The sequence below is a fragment of the Thunnus maccoyii genome, chromosome 10 (genome assembly GCF_910596095.1).
Source record: "Thunnus maccoyii chromosome 10, fThuMac1.1, whole genome shotgun sequence".
NCBI lineage: Eukaryota > Metazoa > Chordata > Actinopteri > Scombriformes > Scombridae > Thunnus > Thunnus maccoyii.
Genome location: NC_056542.1, coordinates 17,721,856 through 17,745,490, shown reverse-complemented (window position 1 = coordinate 17,745,490; position 23,635 = coordinate 17,721,856). Strand labels below are relative to the sequence as shown.

Sequence of the window (23,635 nt, the reverse complement as noted above, 5' to 3'; positions counted from 1 at the left end):
ATAAATGAATTATGAGCTTAAATGAACCATCAGTTTAATAAATCCTCTTTTTTTCACACTGATCTGTGCTCTTTCTCTCTCTCACACACACACACACATGTGGTCATTAACACTGAAGCAAGTCATCCAAACAGGACATGATCCTGGTGCTGCGGGGCAGGAATTCTGCGAGAGCAAAAACTCTGTCCTCTCTAACTAGAAGCAGCTGCCAACTGGGAAAAGAACCGCAAATGAAAATCATTATCAGCTGCAGGACAGGCCAGACACTGCTGCACTCCGGTTCAATGAAGCTGCCGTCCCTTAAAAACAAAAAGCAATCACATGTACAGCACACACACACACACTCATACCCCTATTGTAAACTGCCGCCAGTCTGTCTGCCATCCTCCCTCCTTCTGTCTATTTGTCTCTACCTCTGTTTGACCTTGTTTTCCCTCTCAACAATTATCACTCATTAGTCTATGTCCAGTCTTAAGAACAACCCTCCCTTGCTCCTTGCTTCTTGCCTTCCTCCCGTGTCCCCTTCCCTGTTTTCCCTCTTTCTCTCTCTTTCCCGCCTTCACAGCAGTAATTAACTCCTGTGCTGGAAACCTTTGATCAGCCAGACCTCAATTCTTTATAGAGCTACTGGGTTTACTGTGTGTGTGTGTGTGTGCACGCGTGCATGTGTGTGTGTGTGTGTTACTGTTTACTTCACCTACAGAGCCCCCCTCTTGCTGTAGCCTAATTAACAACTTTCCACACTCTTTTTATCTTAACAGGCCGCATGTACAGTAGACATGTTTTCTGACCAACAACAACACAAACAAAACCACACAGCCCAATACTTCCACATCTTTGAATACACGTTTTCCCTTCGTCATCGCAGCAGACTCGGCACATCCGCTTTCTTTCGACGCAAAGGAGTGCATTTACCTCATAGATATGCGTTACTTGTGGTCCCACATCGTCCTCTTTGACAGGCTTGTCTTTCGGTTCCCAGCGTGGGAATGGCAGCACCACCTGAGAGGGATGAGACACCCTGTAGGGAGGAGAATAGCTCAGTCACCTACGCTTATGATTCACACAATATACATGTGAAAGTAAAGGTTTGGATTTTTTGTCAGTCATACACACAACTCCACCATGGCTCAGCAATTCACAAAGTAAAAACTTCATTCTAAAAGGACAATAACTTTGGAAAATACCTGTTTGATTTAGCTAACTCAGATTACTGAAGTCACAAATTAGCTCTAGTTGAACTGTGGAGTAAATTTTTTACATAAAAAAAGGACTGTCATGGCCAGAACAGAGACGATGAATAACTACAGTGGCCAATAACTCTTTTAAAGTAATGTAGATATGGGTAGTGAGTATAATGGTAAGATTGTACACCTGTCTGCAAGAGAAAAGTTGTCCTTATTTGTACTATTTTTGAGCTGTCAACACATTCATATACACTGCATATTGACAATCAGTACTATATATGTCATTTTTACAATTAATGCTGTTGTCAACTGCGCCTGGTTTGGAAATTTAACTACTGCAAAACTGACTCTGCCCAATTTGATAATGTCATAACGAAGATTTTGAGGTAGCCTGACCTTAGTGGGAAAACGTATTTGCCAATTTAGGTGGAAAATATGTTACCTATAACAGTTAGCATGTGGTAACAAGGTAAATGAATGTGCTACTGAACTAGCAAAGAGCCATGCCCCCTGACTACCCCAACTCCCAAAATCCACTGGTGCGATTTTCAAATGGGTGTAAGAGACAATCACAGTCTTATTACTCTGTAAAATTTGTATACTTTTGTACATGATTGTGTTCCAGTAACTACATGTTATCACTGTGTATTATAACAACAGTGAGTTAGATTGTAAAACGCAAAAAAAATAAAATGCTAAAATGGACACAGCTGAAGCAGGTCACGGTCACAACACAAACACAGGAACTTGTATGTCCTCGTCTCTCTCATCCCAGGTCCTCCTGTGTTTGTGTGTATAGCTGACCACACCCAAACAACGACATGCAAGACTCCAAGCTTTGAAGTGTATATGTGTGTTCGTGTGTGTGTCAGCAGGCATATGGGCATCCGTGAACATGTCAAAGGCTCATAAGTATCCCATGTGTACATGATCAGTTCAAATTTATTTCTAGAAATGTGTTTTCATGCTGTTTTCCATCTGTATATAAACAGAATCCACAAATTTAAACAATACAAAAGGAGCAGTAATATTCTTCAAACACCAAAAAGTTCAGACTGAAACCAGATCAGTAGAATCTCTGGGTACCAAACACAACAACAAAGAATTTTTGTCACTGTTTCTCAGAGAAGACGCCATACTCTCACATGCAAGGATGCTAGACTCACCCACGTAAATCGAGTTGAGCTTTGGCAACGATGGACAGATTCAAACTGACTAGGTTGCTGTCAGAGTTATCTTTGTTGGAGCTGTGGAGAGAATCACAGTGAGTTTAGTCACAGTCAGTTTAAAGGCATAAAATTAAACACAAACCACACTGACTGTGAATTTAACTGAATTTAACATAATGTCTGGTGAATGGCATGCGTGTTGAAAGCTGCGATACAACATGAGTGACAGCAAAGGCTCAGGAAAGAGCATAATAAAGCTGTATTTTTATGTTCAACTGTCTTAAAAAAATCCCTGGCCCATATTTAACAGTATGTGTGTGTCTCATGATGTGATTTATCAAAGTCACTACAATGAAGCAAACAGTGGACATGTTGTGTAGAGTTCGTCTCCTCTCTGGTGTTCCTCTGGGCCATCTGTCTTGTTCTGTCTCTGCGGTTATTTCCATCAAACCACAGACAGTGACAGGATCAGGACAGACACAGAACTTATTTACATGGCTTAGAGGAAATACAAACAGCTCTTTGTGTGGGTGTGTGAGTGTGTGTGAGCTTTGAGTGTGGGTGGGTGTGTCACCTGTGGATCTGTAGCTCAAAGCTTATCTTTGGTCCGGCATTTTCCAGCCTTTGGACAGAGAACCGCAAACCAACAGACAGCTGGGAGAGAAAACGCAAAACCAGAGAACGTATATAAAAAACATGTGACAGAAAAAAGAGGAGGACAGTTAAAGAGAGATGACAGAGAGAAAAGAAAGAGAAGGGCGATGGGTCTGCACATCAAAGGCCACAACATGTGTCAAAGTGTCCAGTAAGAGGCAGAAAAACCCCTAACTAGATCTTCTTCTGTTGTGACATAGGCAGAAGTTCAGTTCTGTGTGTGTATGTGTTGACAACAGCAGAAATCTAAAATCTGAGAAAATCCAGACTACACACACAGACACACACTTAAAAGCTGCATTTAAGTTCCTTGTCTCTCCCCGATTTAAATCCCCTGTCCTCCAGGCTAACTCAAAACACATGGAAGATTTAGTTCATCATCGACTGTACGACAACAGTGTGTGTGTACATGAATATGAGATCTACTGAACAACAGGTCAAACATATGGTCCTGAGAGGGAAATGACAGCATGCAGACTCGCAGTAACACTTCAAGAGGCGGGAGGAGGGTTGGTGGTGGTGGTGGGTGGGGGACTACAAAGTCAGGCCGTCTTTATGGGACACATTAGCGAGACTGGAGGAGAAGAGCCAGGCAGGGAAGATCTAAAGAGATGGAGAGCAAATGATTGTGAGTCGGTCAGGGAGAGGACGTCACTATCAGCTCTGATACTCCCCGCTGCAGACAGGGGAGGAGGAGGTTCCATCAAAAGTCGGAAAAGGCAAAGAAGCTGCCTATGTGTCTTAAAGTCATTAAATCTGTTTTGTAAACATCCAACACTCTACCCAAGGCTCGAAATGTGGCTGTTAAAAGTTTTTAGTTTTGTTCTTCAGAGAGACCAACAACTGGGGTCAGCTTGAATCCATGTTGGTTACAATGGATTGCATATTTTCACGGTGGAGGAAAATAATCAAAACATCCACAAAAACTTTCTCAAAGCACTCTTGCGATGTAGTCAAATTCTTTGTTGTCCATCTGTACAGTAAATATATTCCAAACAATTATTCTCTTGTCACAATATGGCACAATATGGCTTCTGTGTTGTGCTAATTCCCCCCATAAAGCTCTGACGGAAGACATATTTTTTTAATTAGCAATATTCTGGCAAGACGCTGATTGTTTGGAACAATACTGAGAAGTGGGTTGTGTTGAAGTAGTGGTTTGGGGACTTTCTGAGGATGTTTTGATACTTTTTGACAGCCATGAAGACTTGTCGCCATCGGAATTCATGGCAACCAATAAGAATTCAAGTCGACCTCTGTTGCAGTTCCTTTCAAGCCTACAGGGAGTGTTTCATACCAAACACTGTCCCAATGTTATACATCACCAACCAAACTCTTCATGTGTACAGCAAAAACTCAATTCTTGTTTTTTGTTTTCAATCATATTATGCATTGTTTTGTAAAATGATAACACAATATAATCATATCCTTGCAATAGGATTTCACTAAAAGTAGACAGACAATGATATTGAATTATCCCTCAGCCATACTTTAATGTTATTATTATTGATTTCTATAACAGAAGTGTAATTTTACACTCCTCACAGGTAGGTGCGACGCTATTGAATCACAGCATCAATGAAAAAAGTTAAACCTGCAAACTGACTCCAAAGCACACATTTATTTAAATGGACGTTTCAAGGGTACTAATCGGATCTTCATTGGGTTAAAAGTACAGCTGCTACAATTAGTCAATTAATTGATTAGTCGATCAACAGAAAATTTACTATTTTGATAATCATATAATTGTTTTAGTAATTTTTTAAGGAAAAATGCCATGAATTTGGTAATTGCAACTTGTCAAATGGAGGGGTTTGAAACGTTTATGTGTCAAACAGGAAAGTAAATTGAATATCTTTGGATTTTGGACTGATCAGACAAAACAAACACAACAAAGACATTTGAAGGCATCACGTTGGGCTATAAGATATGATAACCCGCATTTTTTTTTATTGTTTTCTGACATTTTATAGACAAAACAATTAATCGATTAATGGAGAAAATAATCTCCAAATTAATCAATAATGAAAATAATCATTAGTTGCAGCCCTAGTTAAAAGAGTCAAATTTTTTTGACTGAATGAAGATCCGACTGGGATTGAAACATTGTTTATTTAAATAAACTTGTAGTTTCTAGTTGGCATCAAACCATAATTGCCACTAAAACTTGCTTTGTGCTTGAATTTTGCTTAAATCTTCTAAAGCTAACTGAACTGAAAAGAAGACAAAGAAAGAAAGGGAAACAAGAGGGGGATGCAGGCCAGCAGATGGGCACAAAAATTGAAGCCACAGCCAGCTTTCCTTGAGGCCTTGAAGTACTTCCTACTCTGATCACCCTGCACAGTGACGCACTACAGCTGTGTCATGAGGCACAAGGAATGAACTCCGGTGATGAGAACTATTTAGTTGCACAATATCACCAGAGTCTGTATGGGGTACATGGAAGTATGTTCTGCATAAGCTCACAGATTCCTGAGCGTCCAACGGGGCAAGGGTAGAGTTAAATATGGGAAACATCTGGACGGCTGGAGAGTGCACACACACACACACATACACACACACAAACACATGCCTCTTGTCCCCTTCACATGCCTTGTTATGCTCTCCTCCCCCAACAGTGAAACATGACCACATAATTGATTTATCAGAATGCCATGTGTCACCTCTAGAGCTCAAACACACCTCTGTGCCGGCCTTGACACCTTTAGTAAGATCCTACATTCACAGTAATACTTCACACACACACACACACGTACACTGAAGCACATGTCACATGCTTTGTGGTACACATACACCAACATGGTTGAATTTCATGTCGGAAAGGACCACTCTTTACTTTACAAAGCCTTGGCTTCCTGCATGTGTCAGCCGTCTATGAGCTAAATGGATTATTATTATTATACACCGATGCATACTTAGGCACACACACATTTAGTCTGACGCATAGTCAAGGGAGTCAGAGTGTGGAATGAGGGTCAAGGTGATGATCAGTAATCATTGGAAACCATCAATCAGCGTGAATTAAACCTGACGAGTAACACTCGCAGCTTCTTAACTTGGACGTTTGAAAGGATGTTTCAGAGAAAAGTGTGCGTGTGTGCTTTTGTGTGTGATAACTCACCTCCGTCCCAGCCACCATCGGATTCCCGAGGTCACACACAACCATCCGTGACTCATTGACCATCTTGTACTCGCAGTTTAACTGAGACAGCGACTAGGAGAAGAGAGGAGAGGAGATGATGCGAAATGAAAAAGAAAAGAGAGGAAAAGACAAGAAAAGTGAATAAGATGACATGATAAAGTGAATGAAAGTGACAAATAGGGAGCAGCGAGAGTCAAGAGGAAAGGAAGAACAAGGGAGGGAAGTATAACACCATCAAAGGGGGAAGGGAGAGAGGGAGTGAAAAAGAGATGGAGGGCAGCAGAGGAAGAGTGATGAATGCTCTGACAGTAACAACCTCATCAATTAAACTGCTCCATTACACACTCATTAGTGCACACAAGAGTGCAAACACACACAGACATAAACACACACACACACACACACACGCACACACACGCACATACACACACACGCACACACGCACACACACAGCATTTGACCCTATCCATTTCCGTGGTCACTAATGTAGCTTGTAAATCATAATAGGGGCTTTTGGGCTGTTGCCAGTAAAGCATACCCTGCCGATAGCCTTGCCTTAATCACTCAAAACAAAAACACACCGATGAGACACAACAGGATGTGATGTCATACTGTAACCGCAGCCTCAAATAGCTTACATCCTCATTTCATATGGTCAATTGGCACATGCTTCAATCGTGATAAGACAAGTGCTTCAGTCCTAAATGTCAATTATCAGTATCCACCCTACTGACTCCTAACATCAAACCAGACTAATTGATTTCAGGCCAATTTGTATGCAGTGTGTGTGGGTGTGTGTTTACCTCAACTCTACGCTCCAATCCGATGTAGTCGGCCTCTGGTGGTATCAGCGTATGGAGCTCTGTCTCGTAGGCTCCCTCTCCTTGGTTCACCGCACTGATGGTCAACATGACCAGATTGTCATCTCCAATCACCAGCTCTGAGCGGTCCCTGTGAGTGTGTGTGTGTTTTATTTACAGAGAGAACAGTGGACAGAGGAAATCCATCCTTTCAGTCATGTAGTGAACACAGAATATGAAGCACTTTGCTGCAGTTGCATCCTCTCCTGTGTTTTTTTTGTAACATTTAATTTCTGGGATTGGACTTTTGATTCATGTGCAGCTGCATGGAATGCAATACCCGTGACCCCGGTGTGTGCGCGTGTAAGAAAGTGTGCGTCAGTCAGTAGAGGGTGACAGGATGTTTGTATAACGCTGCCATGGAGATATCGTACAGCTGGAAACACTATAGAGAGCATGCTCATTCACATACCCACATACACACACCACATGGTAAATGGAACTATAATGTGAGCAACTTCAGTGTAAACTTTGCTCATTGTATGAGGAATGACAGACATAGTTTCTTTGGTTTAGCTGTGTGCATGTGTATCTGTGTTTGTCTGCCTGAAGTGTCAAGTATTTACAGGTTGAGATCAGAGGATGTGACCGTGTCAGTCTTACATGCTGGCAGAGAGCTGAAGGTCAGGGATGCAAATATTGTCATCACCGCAGTCCAGGAGAATGTAGGCCTGAGAGGAAGAAGGGCACAGAGGGGGAGATTGTCACGAGGAAATGTACACTGGACATCATCATCATCATTGAACTAAAAATAGAAAAAACTGGGACACACCAGGATGCAGGTGTTGTATACATACAGACACATTTATGTACACTAGAGTTCTGCTATCAAGGTTTTGGGCAGCAGAATGAGGTTAGGTGTGTGTGGGTTGGTAATGGGCTGTTTTGATGCACCCAGCTTTAGGCTGAGGATGGATTTAGTTATTTTAAAATGGCATTTGTGATAAAAAAAAAGCTCCTTATGCCCATTTCTCAATCTGTGTGTGTCAAGTGAAAAATTACTCTCAAAAACCGCTTCCTCAGTGATATGATATGATCCATGATTGTGCATTAATACAGTTCAGCATTGAAATCAAGGATGAAGAAAGGGCTTGGTACACATCAAAAACTAAACTTAAAACTTTTTGGTACTTTAACACTTTCTGCAAGTGGAAGAGTGAGCAACGTGTTTTGCTTATTTTTTTTGTCTTGCTTGTTAGACAAATAATAACCAAGAAGTTTTAAGGTGTTTTTGGTGTACAACAAGCCCTTTCTTCATTTTTTTTTCTTTTGCATTGCCTAAGTCTGATTAGCCAAGTAACCAAGTTCTTTATCTTATAACTGTTTGATCTGTAGTTAGCTGGGAAAAAAGGTCTGAGTTGATCGCCCACGTTCATCTACCCTGTTGTGGGAAAAGGCAAAGTTGAGCTTGATATCGAATAAAAGGTTAAGGAGGATTATTTTTTTATTTGTGAGAAAGCCTTTCTGTGTCTAAGGAGAACACGTCTGTTTTTCTATTAAAGACAGAGTGACTGAAATATAACATAGGATCAGGTTGGCAGACGCAAACTTGGCTTGTGTCTGCATATACAGTGCATATACCCACATGCTCTTGGAGGAAGGTGCTGCTGTAGTGGTTGAGAACAGGTGGGAGGTCTTGGCCGCGAGGAGCAGGAGGAGAAGCCAAGCTGTAGTTCAGAGCCAGTGAGATGGGAGTTAATTTGTCCCTGAACTCATCCTCCTCCTAGGAAGAAATGACAGAAAGAGGGAAGAAAAATCCAGTTAGTCAGCTTTGTCTGACACACAACACTGTATGCAAAGCTCATTAATCTGTGTTTATATGTGTGTGTGTACTGTGAGATTTGCTCACTCTCAGGTAAATGGTATAGCTCAGGCATGCACGTGGACGATTGTGACCCAGTCTTAGGAGCCCTGTGTGATGAGGCTGCTGGGTATCCAGGAAGAGAACTCTCTTAACTCCGCCCCTGGTGCCTTTCAACCAATCCAGCTGCAGCTGTGCTTTCAGGTCTGAGGAGATAGGGGATGATGGAGAGGTAGAGAAGGATGCAGGAAAAGATGAGTGTAATGACCATGAGTATGAATAGGAACATACAGCCAAACAGACGTTCTTTAACTATTGAATCCACATGGTCCAATTGCTGTGAGTGCCTGTGTGTGCATATGTGACTTTCTGTTATTGTAAGGAGCCATTTGTAGGAGTGTTACTCTACAGAGCATTATTTGACAGTGGAAACAATGTACTTCACACCTCCACTGTCTGTGTCTGCCACTCCTATTCCTGTTCCCACCCTCCCTCCTTCCTTTGTTCCTCTGATCAGCGTGGCAGAGCAGCCGTGTCTCAGCAGAAAATACCGACGTGATGTTCGAAAGAGCTGGCTCTGACTACTGACCCACCCACTGTGCTTTTCCCTTTTGCCTGTCTTTCCCACCACATCGTGTGCAGCTGCTTACCTACAGAGCTGGGGATCCCCACACCGCTCACTGCCGCACACACATCCACTTTGAGACTGGAGGAAGAGAATATATGGAGGATGGAGAGTTAGACAAAAGAGAGGGAGAAGGTTTTGATAACTGTTAGCATGTTGTACAAGATCAGCACATTATTAAGACAACCCAGTTGTCTATCAGCTCACATCCATACTGACAAAGTGAAGAAAATACATGACTGCCAGCATTTGGGGTCCAATGCTCACTGGAGCCTTGTCCCCTAAAATATTGGCCAATTCATGATACCATAATGCTCCTTTCATTAATCTTTCTGCTGACAAATAATAAGGGCACATGTATGTCTAAGTGTGGCTACGCTGAGTGTTGCAACTAACCACCACATTCAGTTTTTCATTAAATGGTTTGGAAAAGCCCTGAAATACTCTGGTGTGTTGTTTAATTTGGATGTCTTCAAGTTAGCTAACTTTGTCTCAGAAGCTTGGAAAAAATGTCAAGATTGATTATTTAATTAGTCTTTTGTGTGATTTCTCTTGCGAGTTGCAACCACATATATTAGTGGTTTATAAATCTTACTGTGGACATGAAAATCTGATTATGTAAGTTGTGTGTTTTATTTGTTTTCAGACTTTTTGTAGCATCATTTTAAAACTTGTGGTTTATATTAATTTGTAGTGTCTTGTAAGCACATGCAGGCAGGGATATATTTAAATATATATTTAAATATATAATCAGCATAAGTACCAAAAATTAGGTGCTGGTCATTCCAGTGACTTCTTAAGAAGAACTAAGCTCCAAAGATTGTATTAACTCATTGATTAAGCATGTTTCAACCACAGTCTCCCTGTAAATGCATGACAAAATCTTTAAAAAATAACTATACAATTAACAAACTAGCCATCTAAATAACTATCTAACTAATTTGATCCCCTCCACTGCCAATAGAAATTTATTCCTTCCTGCACCCCGAGGGGCAGTGGGAAATCCTGCTGGGGGCCCTGTGAGCCCCTCCATTAGATACACAGACATGGGAGACTGGGAAACAATTCTGCATTTCCTCTATTTATGTGTTTATGAATGTATGTGTGTGTATGTGTGTCTTATCACCTCTTTAATCAAGAACAGGAAGACTGACTCCCACACAGGGAGCTCAGCACTGTTAATAGCCTATCCACTAATCCTAGGGAGCTCACAGACGTAACGCTCCTGATTATCCGCTGAAGACCGAACAATATGAGGCATGAGGTAAATGACTTTATGTGATTATTGTTTGTTTGGTTTCAGTTCACAAACCCTAACAACCAAAACGCAGATGTTGTGGATGCTTGTGTGTTTGTTAATAATTAGGATCCCCATTAGATGACACAGTAATGATGAGCTAGTTTCCCTGCATTAAATGAGTGTGATGCAGATGTGAGTTTATATATATGTGTGTGTGTGTGTAGGGGAGGGTGTGTGTGTGATAAAGTGCAGGTTTCTATTTTAAAAATTGCTACCCTAAGTCATTTTGAATTCTCCAGGTGGTTTCATGCGTGTTTAATATGTGTTGCATGTAAGCATGTGTGTTTCGTATTTTTGGATGGGTGTGCTCAAGTGTGACTCTAATAAGCACTGTGCGTCAAACTTAAATGTATGCAGCACGGAAATGACCCCCATTTTACTGACAACAGCGCTGGTGCTTGGTTAGTCATTATTTTGTGTAATTTTCCTTTAAATGCATCTGTGCTCCACCACCCTACACACTACTCGCTAACCCTCCTTGCAAATATACACACATATACATCCCTTCCTTCACAACCCTGGATCCACTTAATGAGAAAGAACGTTCAATTTAAGACTGGTCATTAAGTAGCTGTCCCTCCTTTTCCTCCACTCCTTCATCCTCCCTTTTATGTATTATCATTACATTCAAATCACAGGGCTTCTGATTTTCTTATTGCCTTTTATGGCAGACATGTTAGCATACAGTTGCCTGTTTCCACATACAGTAGGTAAAGAGCAACATTGGCATTCAGTTGAAGTCATGTTTCTGGCCAACTGATGACTTTAAGTCCAATATTCACTCTCCTTTTACTTCTGTTTCCGCCAGGGAAATGTCTGGTTCTTTAGCTGCTAAATGCTCCCCCGTGTTCACTTTATCTGTCTTCTGTTTGCGTGGGCAGCATAGAGTCAATTTTCACAGATTTTTTTTTTTTTTTTTACTAAAAAACAGCCCTCTGTGGCCAAAAATGACTATGAGAGCAGTGAGACTAAAGCAGAACCTTAAAGTTGTGAGCCAAAAAGAATGAGCTGGGAGACGCTAAAGCTATGTAGCTACGTAAAATATTGGAAAACTTCAACACATACCAGTATAATTGATAATAAAATGTTTAATTTTGATTCATTTTATACAAATTCAGCAAGGAAATATGTAATTTCTGGGCTAATCTCTTTGTCTGGATCAGGAAATACAGTTGCATCTTGGAAAGATGGTTATAAATCTTTTTTTCATCATACAACGGACAGAATATTTTTTTTCATCCAGATGGTTAAAAGTGTCTGAGGATTCTGGGAATTAAGAAAAGTGTTGTTAAACAACCCCCTTTTTCAAAGATCGCAGAAAATCAGAGGCTTAGCCTTGTGACTTGAATGTTGTAATACACGAGAGGCACAAACTGGGGCTTCCTTCCTCTCTCACTGCAGAGAAACAACTGCAATGTCCAAAATCTTCACCCCTAAAACATCCCTTAATTCTGCGAGCTGCTGTTTGACTCTCTGCATGAGTGTATCTTGTGTGTCCTATGGCCTATCCGATTCCATACCTCCGACCAAAACTTTATGGCGGTTTATTTGAATAAGCTGAGTTTTGTTTTGACAGAATTCCACAGTTTAGGGCTTTTAGTCAATCTAATCCAAACCCCATTCCCTTTTCAGCCGCTGCCAACACTCACACACCACTACACACACACAGACACCGTAATGGCAACTAGTCGAACACACTTCTCTGGTCCAAAGAGTCCTACAGCGGCTCCAGCCCCAATAAGTTAGGACCAACAATAGACTGTGGCGAAGCAGCAGGAGCTTTTACACTCGTTCTCCTCGACTAAACTCACCCCCAGATTGTTCAAAGCGAGTATGCTACCCGCAGAAACAATAATATAATCAAAATAGAATTATACAGTTTAAAATTAATTGCAGAGTCCCATAAATCTGTATTTCCAGGTTATATGAGTATGGTATGCTTTTTCAGTGTGCAGTTAAATTATTGCATTAGACACACAGACACACAGACCTTGGCTGATGGCAGACGTCTAGAGTACAGGGGTGAAATATTTGTCACATCTGTCAGAGCATGTGTGATTTGTGATTGTGTATACTCTATACTGCATACCATTTTATGATACAGTATAAGCAGTAGGATTTCTGGTACAAATCTGGGGCTTATTGCAGCAGTGGAGCTCATTAATCATTTATTCACCTGCACACACACACTGGGATAGTTTCGATGTTCCATACTACAAGTGAATTACAACTGAGTATGTAGAGCGTTTACACTAGAAAAAGGATTAAATTAAGTATAAAAAATTAAGATGTCACTTTTCATTTTTGCTCATTTTTTGAGTGTGGTGACGTTGATGGTCGCTATTGTCCCACAATGCAATACCAAACTGGAGTGGAGCTACACACAGCTGGAAAAAATTACAACAAGTTGTGGACTGTGGTGGAGAGCAGGAGGAACATCTCAGAAAACAAAAGTATAAATTTGTTGGGAAAACATTTTGCTTGTTTAATTGTCAGCAGTGTTCCAAAGCATTTGTCAGCTGGTTAATGTTTTGTATCATAAGCTATGTATCATTTCTTGGACACTAAATGGAGAAAAAGATTATACTAACAAGATAAGTACATTTGATCTTTTTTTTATTTCCCTTCATTTAACCAGGTGTTGAGATTGAAATCTTATTTTCAAGATAGACCTGGCCAAGAAGGCAGCATTAAAACATTATTATAACAATAAATGTTAACAAAAACCTAAGACAACTGTCACACTCTACAAAAGAGTATAGAAAATATCCAATTAAATTAATAATAAGTAATTCAGGAGCAAATACATTAACCAAGACCGCTGCTTCCCACATCTTTTAGTCACATCCTTTGACTTGCATTCACAGTAATCAGCTCTTCCATTGTTAAAAAGCCTTTTTGCCATCCTAATCCTTGTGAGAGTGCAGGCCATATTGGTTTTGATTTGTACACAGGTAAGGATTAACCAGCCCAAGCACAGATTTATGTAATGGGAACGTCTGGTATATGTTGAACACTGTATAGTGTTAATATTTAGTATGGAACTGAGAGTATCTAAGCATGCTGTTCTTACCAGGTAACCATGATATCTGTCTGTGGCAGGTGACACTGTCGGTCATCGGGGTTGAGGATTCTGGGAGTCAGGACCATTGCAGCTTCCACAGACACTACAGATCGGGCCCTACACGCAAACACACATACATAACACAATTTAATGTAGGTAAAAGAACTTGGGAGTATCATGGAGTTTCAGGAAATGGAGTTTCACAGTTTCGAGAAACAAGCTTAAAAAGCATTTGACAAACACAGAACACCTTGTACATTCTTACCTGTACACAGACACCTCGCTTGCACCAAAAGCCCCCACGATCAGATCTGCAGAGAGAGAGAGAGAAAGAGGGAGAGACGGGAAACAGAGAGCTTCAAAGAATGCCACAGATGGGACTGATTTCAAGGTCTCCAGCAATCTTCATCAAACACAGACTTCTCACGTTTAACACACACACACACACACACACACATACACACAGACACACACACACACATGCATGCACACAGTGATATTGCATGAACATTCTGATATAACTAAGCTTTTCCTTTCTTTTCCTTTCACACATGACCCGCTTCAGACTAAATTCATAAACAGAACATGCGTTGATTTGTTCATTGTGCATTCATACATGTGTGTGTATGCTGCCATGAGACAGGGACCCCACGCTGCATTCCAGCTAAACAACAAAGTTTCTCAACAGCCTGCATAGCATAGCAACAGCTCCTAATTGTAAGCAGCAACAGATCTCATCTATATGTGATTTCTATTTGTTTTCATGGGTTTTGTGATGAACGCACACTTTTAATTGGCTCCCAATAGAGCTCGTATTTTATGGCTGTGGTTGGGGGACACATACCAACGAAAGCCGCGCATAGACAAAGGCACAGACACACACATGCACATATACAAGTGCTGATTAAAACAATCTGAAACTGTAGAGAGGCACTTAATGGATAAAAGCCACCACTGCCAGATGCAGCCAAACTAAGTTATGAGATCCTAAAAAAGATGGACTAACCTCATGCTGCTCAGGGAGAGGCACCTAATAACTATTTTCATTATGAATTAATATGCTCTTTATTTATAAAATTAACTGATTAATTGTTTGGTCTATAAAATATTAGAAAATAGTGAAAAATGCCCATCACAATTCTTCAAATTGCTTGTTTTCTTCTGACTTATATCTCAGAAAAGCATCACATTTAAGAAGTTGGAACCAGTGAATGTTTTGAATTACTATCAAATCATTTTCTGTCAGTTAACTGAGTGATTAATCAACTAATAATTCCAGCACTAGAAGGAGCAACCAGTGGAAAATGCTGCGGTAACCTGCTGCAGGAGGATACCGGACCTAGCTAGTGGAAGTGTACTCTTGTAGACTTTGCTTGTCATTTGGTGTGTCTTTCCTCTCCCGTGTATTTGAGAAGAAGGGGACTAATTGAATCTGAGAGAGGCACATCTGTTTCTGCCTTTGGCTGCAGTCAGTGAGTCCCCCTGAAACCACAACATTAAACATTTAGGCCCTGTCCCTCTTCCCCCCAGGGTGCTCTATGTCGCTATGTGTGGCTGTGTGTGTGCATACTGTATCGGAAAGCCTGCGACGAGAAAGGACCTCAAGATGTGGCTTTTGTGGGGCAGTTGGAGAGGTATGGAGAAGGGGAAAAAAAGAGTGCATGAGAAAGAGGAGGGGGGAATAGGATAGGTAAAAAAAGGAGGGCAGAGGATTGTGCACTTGGCCTTTAAACCGCAATCTGTGAAAGCCATTAGAAGCAAGGTGTGTTTTCAACAGATGGAGAGAGAGACACAGAGGGACCACCTCACTCCCTTTCCAAATTCCTTTGTCCATCTCGCTGTTGGAGTTGTGTAACCTGGAAATCTAACTCCACTCCTGCCATAAGTAGGTATACATATTGGATACAGTGGTTGTCTGTCCTCCTTATCCCAACTCACAAAACTACTGCATGACATGAGTCTGATTTGAGGATAGGGCACCTTTGGGGGTTAAGTGTGTGTTAGTGTGTGTGCACGCATGGCTGCACCGAGGGCTAAATCAAATAACGGCCCACTTTCCTTTCTATGTCAATCCCATTTCCTTACACACAGGAAAGCGTGCCTGCCACTGTTGATTTGAAGTTTGTGTGTGCGTACATGCAGACACACACACCAACGGGCTGACACACAGCACGTACACTTCACTCAGTGATGACTGGTCTACGTGCAGGTATACTCTCTGTAACTGAGCTGCTCTAGCTGATGGTGTCCGTCTTGGGCTGTGAAAACACGGCCTCCATCCAGAGTTTAGACAGACTGTCAAGCTGTCACTGGCTGCCTGCCCTGGCTGCTTGTTAGGCTGCAGGGGACTGGCCTCCACGGAATGTCAAAGGTCAATGGCGCTCAGTGGAAAAGGAGGAGGTTTTAAGACAGAAATGGAAGATTTCTTCATTCTTTGGACTCCGTGTGGGATTTTAGGGCTATTCAATAACTTTCTAGCATTTATACATAGACAAAACAAAAAAAGAAAACAGTATATTTTCACAATGCAGGAAATGAGTACTTGGCCATTCCAAATTGGGCAGGATTTTCTCAGAATTGCCAAATGTAACATGTTTTACTTAAAGGTGTATTTTGGTCATTTGGGGGAACTTAACGAAACTTCTGAAGAATAAGAATCTGAAGAAAATTTCACCATAAATGTATGAAAAAGTATTGCTTAAAGACAAGAAAACGATACAAATCTGGTCGACTTTTTCTGAGATTGTGGGCTGAAAAAAGACAAAATAAATCCAGTATGAGTACGAGTAGGCATGGAGCCCAGTCATAAATTTGACACCTACTTACCAACCAAATGACTGACCTAATGACCCCTCACCATCACACACATCAAAATCGACGACCCTGACATGTCTCTCTGTAACTCTCAGCAAGCTGGTGTGATTGACAGGCAAAACGTTGTCAGTTTTTGACCTTTGATCCCTTGCCTGCACCTAAAATGCACCCTGAGGGAATCTGACCCTCTTCCGATATACAGCTGACCCTAACCTTAACTTCAGGCTTCAGCATCAGTGAAACATGAACTCGGTGCTGCTTATTTGGTATGTCGTAGTTTAATTAAGCTTAATTCTGAACAGTAGACCTTAAGTGTGTGTGTCATTTTAGTTCCTGCACTGCCTGTTTTTTTCATTTTTTGCATACTTCTTTAGTTTCCCACTGTAAACTATGGTATAAAAACACAAATATATCACATAATCTTTAGAGGAAAAAGTCCAGTGAAGCTAAAAGCGGCGCTTAATCATCCTCCCTCCTTCTCTTTGTGTTCCTGCAGTAGAGTAATGACGTTTAACGCTGATGGGAGCATATGGCAGCTCTAGCAGGCCTCCCAGACGCCTGTTCAGTCCTCTCATAAGGCTGATCAAACATCTCTGGCTCCTTTGAACAGTGTGACTTTACTACCCCGCTAACGACACACCATGTGTGTGCGTCTCACTTCCGTCGGCCAACTCTCTAATGACAGACGACACAAGCAGTGCGCAGCACGTTTGTGCGCGTGTTTATACAGTACACGGTGTGTGTCTGTGTGTGTGTTGGCTGGAAGTTCTGCCACCCAGAGTTTCTACTCTACTTCCTCCTCCCAAAGGGCCTCCGCCAGCCTGAGTTTCAACTCAACCTGTAGCCCCTGTGTGTGTATTTACTGTATAGTGTTTTTAATTCAGGATCTCTGATTTGCAGTGGGTCTGCAAAGGGTCTAGCTTTGACCTGGAGCCTGGCACACACTCAACACACACTCTCTCGCTGCCAGTGAAACTGATCACAAGCCACACATGTGAACCTGTGTGTATTTATGTGTGTGTATTTCCCTTGATATCCTGTTTGTGGAGTGAAGAAATATGTTATTATAGCAGAATGAAAAAGAAAAAGGGAAAGGAAGTGGGAGCGAATAAAAGAAAAGAAAAGAAAAGAAAAGAAAAGAAAAGAAAAGAAAAGAAAAGAAAAGAAAAGAAAAGAAAAGAAAAGAAAAGAAAAGAAAAGATAAAACTAAACAAATTCTCTGTTTCAGCCTAATCTGTGGAAGCACAAAACTAGAGTAATTCTGAGAGCAGAGTGGTTCCAAATTGGGGAGAAAATAAAGTAGTAAAACAGTGGCTTAACAGACCTGCTTTGTTTCAAATGGGTTTTTTCAGAACTTAATATGTGTGTGTGTGTGTGTGTGTGTGTGTGCGTGTGTGTGTGTGTGTGTGTGTGTGTGTGTGTGTGTGTGTATAAATGGCTTCACACTCATATAAAAAATCCTCAGTTGTATTTCAGATTCTGAAATCCTGTGACATCAAAAGGTTAAGGTGTCTGGTAAAGTAAGTAGGTAGCACATAAAGTAGGGAGTTGCTGCATGTAATTTGATTGAATACTGCTTTGTCTGCTCATGGTTTTAGGAATATGGGATGAGGCTCGAATGTCTGGCAGACTGAACATGAGGATAATGTATTATTATACTTCTTTCTTTCTCTCAATCTTATGTTTACTCTCCTCCTTGAGTACTGTAAATCCCTGAAGAATGGATGCGGCAGTAGTCCATCGGCACTCATCCCTATACCCCCTTCAACTGACTGATGACTTTACCAGAGAAGAGGAGGAAAGCAAGTACAGGAGAACATGGGGATGGTAGTGGAGGAGTGCAAAGGGGAGGACGATGAAAGGTCAAGAATGAAGAAGAGGGAGGCTGTAATGAGAGGAGCTGGAAGGAAAGTGGAGAAGTGAAGGAATGCGAGTCAGAGGAAAAAATTTGATTATAACGTGGGGAGTTGAGCTGAAATCACAGATGAATAAAGAAGGATTGACTTGAGTGTGAGTGTTTACCAGGGTACTGATTGTTGTCCAGGTCTTGGCCTCCTCTAAGAGTAAATCCATATCCAGGCAAGCTGCCACTAGGGGTCCAGGCTGCTCTCAGCTCTTGGCTCAGCGTCAGGCCTTGCGTGGCTACGTCTCTGTTACCATTAAAGATCAATACTCTGCCTCCACGCTCCTCTCCTCCGAATGGACAGCCCACCGCCACGTCTGAGGGATGACACATATGTGCATGGTTTAGACATCAGCAAGGTTAAGGCCCCTCTGAGGCAGAAGCAAAGGAAAACATACAGGTAGAGGGGAAGACAGAAGAAGAAAAAGAGCTTGACCTTCCTTTACCTGCACAGGGGGACCATGTCAACATGGTCAATTACTTTTTTCTTGAATTTCCACTCGTTTAACTATGTACTCTCTCCATCTTTTGGGCACTATTTAGGTCATTGCTCTAATTCTTGGTCACTCAGTATTGTGCTCCACATGGGCAACGTTTGGTTAAATCTCACGTTATAATAGCAAGTGGCAAAAAGTTACAGGGCAGTCTAGCAACAAATTTGTGTCTTAAAGGAATTGTGCATTTTGGCAAATATGCTTATTTGCTTTGTTACCCAGAGCGAGATGTGAACATCAAGATCACTCTCATGTTTGTATGTTAAATATGAAGCTACAGCCATTTAGCTTAGCTTAGTATAAAGACTGGGAGCAGGAGGAAACAGCTAGTCGACCAGCATCCTAAGGAAGTCACTGTTCTGTCGAAGTTTGTCTCCCCATCAATTCGTGTTTAGTCTTACCTTAACCTGAGCCCGGACTTATCCCCGATCCCAATCAGTTTCCTCTGTGATGCCTAACAATAACCTAACCAAAGCCCTAAACAGAATGAGAGACACATTCTGAAAAGGAAACAAAACTTGTTTCGGCAACTCCCCATAAACTCAGACCATTCCTGTTTGTGTACGGATTAAACAAACAAGATATTAACATGACAATAATATCTAAAGGTCCTTTTTTAAAAAAACTTTAGACAGAGCCAGGTTAGCTGTTTCCCCTTGCTTCCAGTCTAAAAACAATTGTGGTATCGATCTTCACATCTTGGCAAAAAGGCTATAAGCATATTTAGTAGTGGAACAACAGAGCACCCACACAAAGAAAACACAAATATATAACAGTAGCATACTGCAAGCACCTGTCCTGATCTGAAAAGTCGTTGTTTCACTATACAATGAAAATATCTGTTAACCTCTTAACATCCATGCCTATTTGCACTGTCCTACACAACAGTATCCTTCAGTACTGTACTGTCCAAACACCTCTAGACATCCTGTTTGTCTCCGGACCCCCTCTCTCTCAGCCTAAACAACTAGTTCCACATGAAGCAGATTGTGGGGTAGAGAAGATAAATGCAACCATGTGTGTATGCAAGTGTATATATGAGCCTGTGTGTGTGTGTGACTCTGTATGTCTATGTGTGGGTATGTGTACATAGCAGAATAGCTGTGTAAAAAGAACAAACATCTCACTTAAAAATGTCCTCAAATAATGTGAAAGTCACTCATGGGCATTGCTCAACAGCATCTCACACAACGCAGATATCCACAGCACACTGTGGAACACCCACTGTGATCACCGAGATCAACACTATAAGAGACTTTTACTCACAGACAGAAACAAACTGACACTCAAGCAATGGTGACAGAACACCAGTGTTGGTTGATAAAATAAAAAAAACCAAGAGAACCACATGGCAAATTAAATTAACTAAATTGTAAGGTTTCAATAGCTGACACTCAACACCATGGAGATGAGAGGGTATGGTTATGCTTTTATGAATAATTTGGAAACAGAGTGATGAGTTCTCTGCTAAGGGAGGAGGAAGAGGCTCAGTGTCATCGCAGAGAGAAAAGGGATCTGCCAATGATTATGCACAGACGCAAAAAGGGGCACAGGTATACTCGCACACAGCGGTTTGACATTAGCAAAGAGAAGCTGCTGAAAACCCCGATCACAACGTTTCCATGGTGACTCTATAATGTAATGTCGAATAATGAAATCATGCACAGACATGGACGTGTCCTCATTAGATTAACTCTCAACAAGTCTCTGCTTGTCACAGAGAGGCTCCATCTACTCTCAGGCTACATCACCACCCCTCAGAGACTGTCACATCCTGACAGACAGCCTGATGTGATTTATGTTTTTGGCCAGAGAAAGCTTTAGTATTGATCCACTAGTTATTGATCCGATGGTTAAAGGGTTTAACAGGGTGGGACACACATTAACACACGCTGTCCATGAATAAATAAAGCATAAATCAGTGGGATTGATGCCATACGAGGACCAGATGTGTATCCATTCATTCATTTTTAAGGCAGCAGTCTGCAGGCCTGAGTTCTATGGAGCATTTGGGCTGCAGGCTGCATGGTTTGCGTGTGTGTGTGTGTGTGCGTGTGTGTGTGTGCATGTGTGTCTTTGTCCAATCAATGTGAGGATAAAACAAACACATAGAAGAGGAATGAACTCTGGGCTGCAGGACAGAAACTCCCAGATGATTTTATCTCAGGGCACATCTGGAGAGTTAAAAATAACTCCAACGCACACACATACACACGCACACATACACATGGTTTTAACCCTGATCATCACAGGAGGAAACAAGTTCACACAGACAACCTTTCATCGCCGCACTTCCTGATTGGCTGAAGAGCTTTAGGTTTTCTCAACCAGGAGCATCTGATGGGATTTCAGAGACAAAACAGAGACAAAACAGTCCACACAGTACAGGAAACACAGAAAAAGATTTGTCTGTCATTGTCTGTCATTGCGCACAACCTGAAAAAAACAGCTGCATATGGATGGACACAAGGTCTGGTATAGTGCAGTGGAAAGAGGTTCATGCACTGCCACAAAATATATGAAAGGATTTTGTTAATTTTCCTTTATCTTCATATCTTTTCCCTTCTCTTTTTCTCTCTGTTGTCTCTCTCATCTTGCATATTTTTGTTGATCAGATTACTTTCGCCTGGCTCAATTTTTGTTTAATCTTTTCTTTTCCAATCTTTTCCTTCACCCCTCTCAGCATACCATTGTATCCATCCTGGTTGACGTCTCCCAGGGGTGCTATTGCTGTGCCGAAGCGTCCAAAGATGTGTGTGCCGGTGAGGGCGACAGGTTTGGAGAAAGTGAGTGGGGCCATCTGCAGGTACAGGTACACCCTCCCCACCTCCCTGGGCTTGCTCTCCATCTCTCTCTCCATGTAGAGGGGTGCTCCAACCAGCACGTCGTCCGTCCTGAAGACACAACATGCAGTTTCAGTGGTCAGAGACAGAAAGAGACACAGCAAGGGTGTATGTCTAAAGAGTGACAGGGAGGTTTTCTACTTACCCATCTCCATTCAGATCAGTGACAGCCACTGAGTAGCCAAAATAGGAGGCCATCTGAGGGACAGACAAGAAAGGAACATGAGTGTTAACATCAGTAACATGAGAGCATGAGAACATGAGTGACAGGGATGTGTTGATGCTCCTACCTGTTCCCCTGTGAAGTTCTGAATGAAGGTCAGATTGGTGGAATTGATCATTGCCACCTAAAACAAGCAGATAAGACTGTTAGATACAATACAGCACAACTAATAAAACACCAGGTTTTGTCCTAACAGCATACCAGGAGTAAACATGGCCAAGCAGTCTGACAACCAGGCACATGAAGAATGCGGGGAAAAAGTCAGAAACCGCATAAAAAAGCTTTTATTCAACTCAAACCTCTTTCTTTTCCCTGCCCTCCCCCACCATCATCCTCTTTGTGCCTTTACCATTTTCCCCCTCATCTTTCTCTCCTTCCCCCCATACTAACCCTGGTCGTGGGGAGAGACGGAGGGGGGAGGCTGAGAATTCCTTCATAAGACCTAAAATAACAACCACATGGAGACAGCCGGGGGCTAAACGTACACACGCATGCATGCATGCACGCACACATGCGGGAGGATACAAGTTGACCCAATCACAGATGTTTCAAAGACACACTAAATGGGGATAGACTTGAGAACACAGACAGATGAGGATGTGTAAACACAAATATTGAATCACTAGCTTGAATGTTAACTTTCATGTGCTCTGAGTTGTCAGATTGGTCACAAAAGAAACCTGATCAGGCCTGACGGCTACTCCAGAGCCAGACCTGTAACATGGCCTACCTGCATCCCTTACAACACTCCTCCTACTGTGAGCTACAGGCCCCCTCCTCTATCACACATACAGTGCACTGACTGTACAGGAAGGAGCATTCTCGCACCAGCTACAATGTCCAGACATAAAACACACACTGTTGCAGAGTGTGTGCGCATTGTGGTGAGTCCTGCGGTTGCGCTGCAGGTTAGGGTTAGGGGTTGTGTGTGTGTGGAGAAGGGTTAGTGGGGTTAGGTGGGGTCACCGCCCTCCACATGCAACGGAAGCTGTGTGTCATTAGGGAGGATTGACACAGTCAGCCCCGGAGATACGTTCCCATAAGAGAACACACTGCAGTTTAGCATAGAGGCACATACTGTATCTGTCATAGCTGTGTTGATACATACATCGATGTGTTACGTACAGTAAAGGCTGTAATCCTATATGAAACACTGAAAGCAGATGAACCAAGCAGACTATATCGTGTGCTTGTGTGTCTGCACTTTCAGACTTTCTCTTTCTCACTTTGACAAAGTGTTTTCAGGTTTATGAGTCATAAAAATGGTTGACAAATTAAAGGAAAAAACAACATAATGTGTCCTAATAAGGTGTTGAATCACCACTATTTGCCCAAATAGCTTTAATACTCTTAAGCATCTGCGAATTCTACAAGTTACTGGAACTCTACAGGAGGGATGAACATTCCAAAAGATTTTCCCTCATTTGGTGTTTTGATGATGATGGTGGAGAGCGCTGCTTAATCTCCTGTAGGTGTTCAGTTGGGTTCAGAACTGGTGACCATGAAAGCCATGTCAAATGATTTGCATCATTTTCACCAATCTGTGACCCCTCACT

General features: G+C 41.8%; 1 protein-coding gene across 2 annotated transcripts in view; it reads right to left on the bottom strand.

The window, feature by feature from the left end:
* Window positions 1-23,635, bottom strand: part of itga8 (integrin, alpha 8) — a 40,941-nt gene that overhangs the window by 5,412 nt on the left and 11,894 nt on the right. For both annotated transcript variants that reach the window (XM_042425181.1, XM_042425182.1), the window contains 15 exons: window positions 22,147-22,203; window positions 22,002-22,054; window positions 21,702-21,907; window positions 18,639-18,836; window positions 14,068-14,113; window positions 13,812-13,919; window positions 9,464-9,519; window positions 8,862-9,019; window positions 8,598-8,735; window positions 7,616-7,683; window positions 6,956-7,103; window positions 6,132-6,224; window positions 2,931-3,010; window positions 2,354-2,434; window positions 916-1,021 (listed from right to left, as the gene is read on the bottom strand). In XM_042425181.1, the coding sequence (XP_042281115.1) occupies window positions 916-1,021; window positions 2,354-2,434; window positions 2,931-3,010; window positions 6,132-6,224; window positions 6,956-7,103; window positions 7,616-7,683; window positions 8,598-8,735; window positions 8,862-9,019; window positions 9,464-9,519; window positions 13,812-13,919; window positions 14,068-14,113; window positions 18,639-18,836; window positions 21,702-21,907; window positions 22,002-22,054; window positions 22,147-22,203 (1,596 nt within the window). The remainder of the gene's footprint in view (window positions 1-915; window positions 1,022-2,353; window positions 2,435-2,930; window positions 3,011-6,131; window positions 6,225-6,955; window positions 7,104-7,615; window positions 7,684-8,597; window positions 8,736-8,861; window positions 9,020-9,463; window positions 9,520-13,811; window positions 13,920-14,067; window positions 14,114-18,638; window positions 18,837-21,701; window positions 21,908-22,001; window positions 22,055-22,146; window positions 22,204-23,635) is intronic.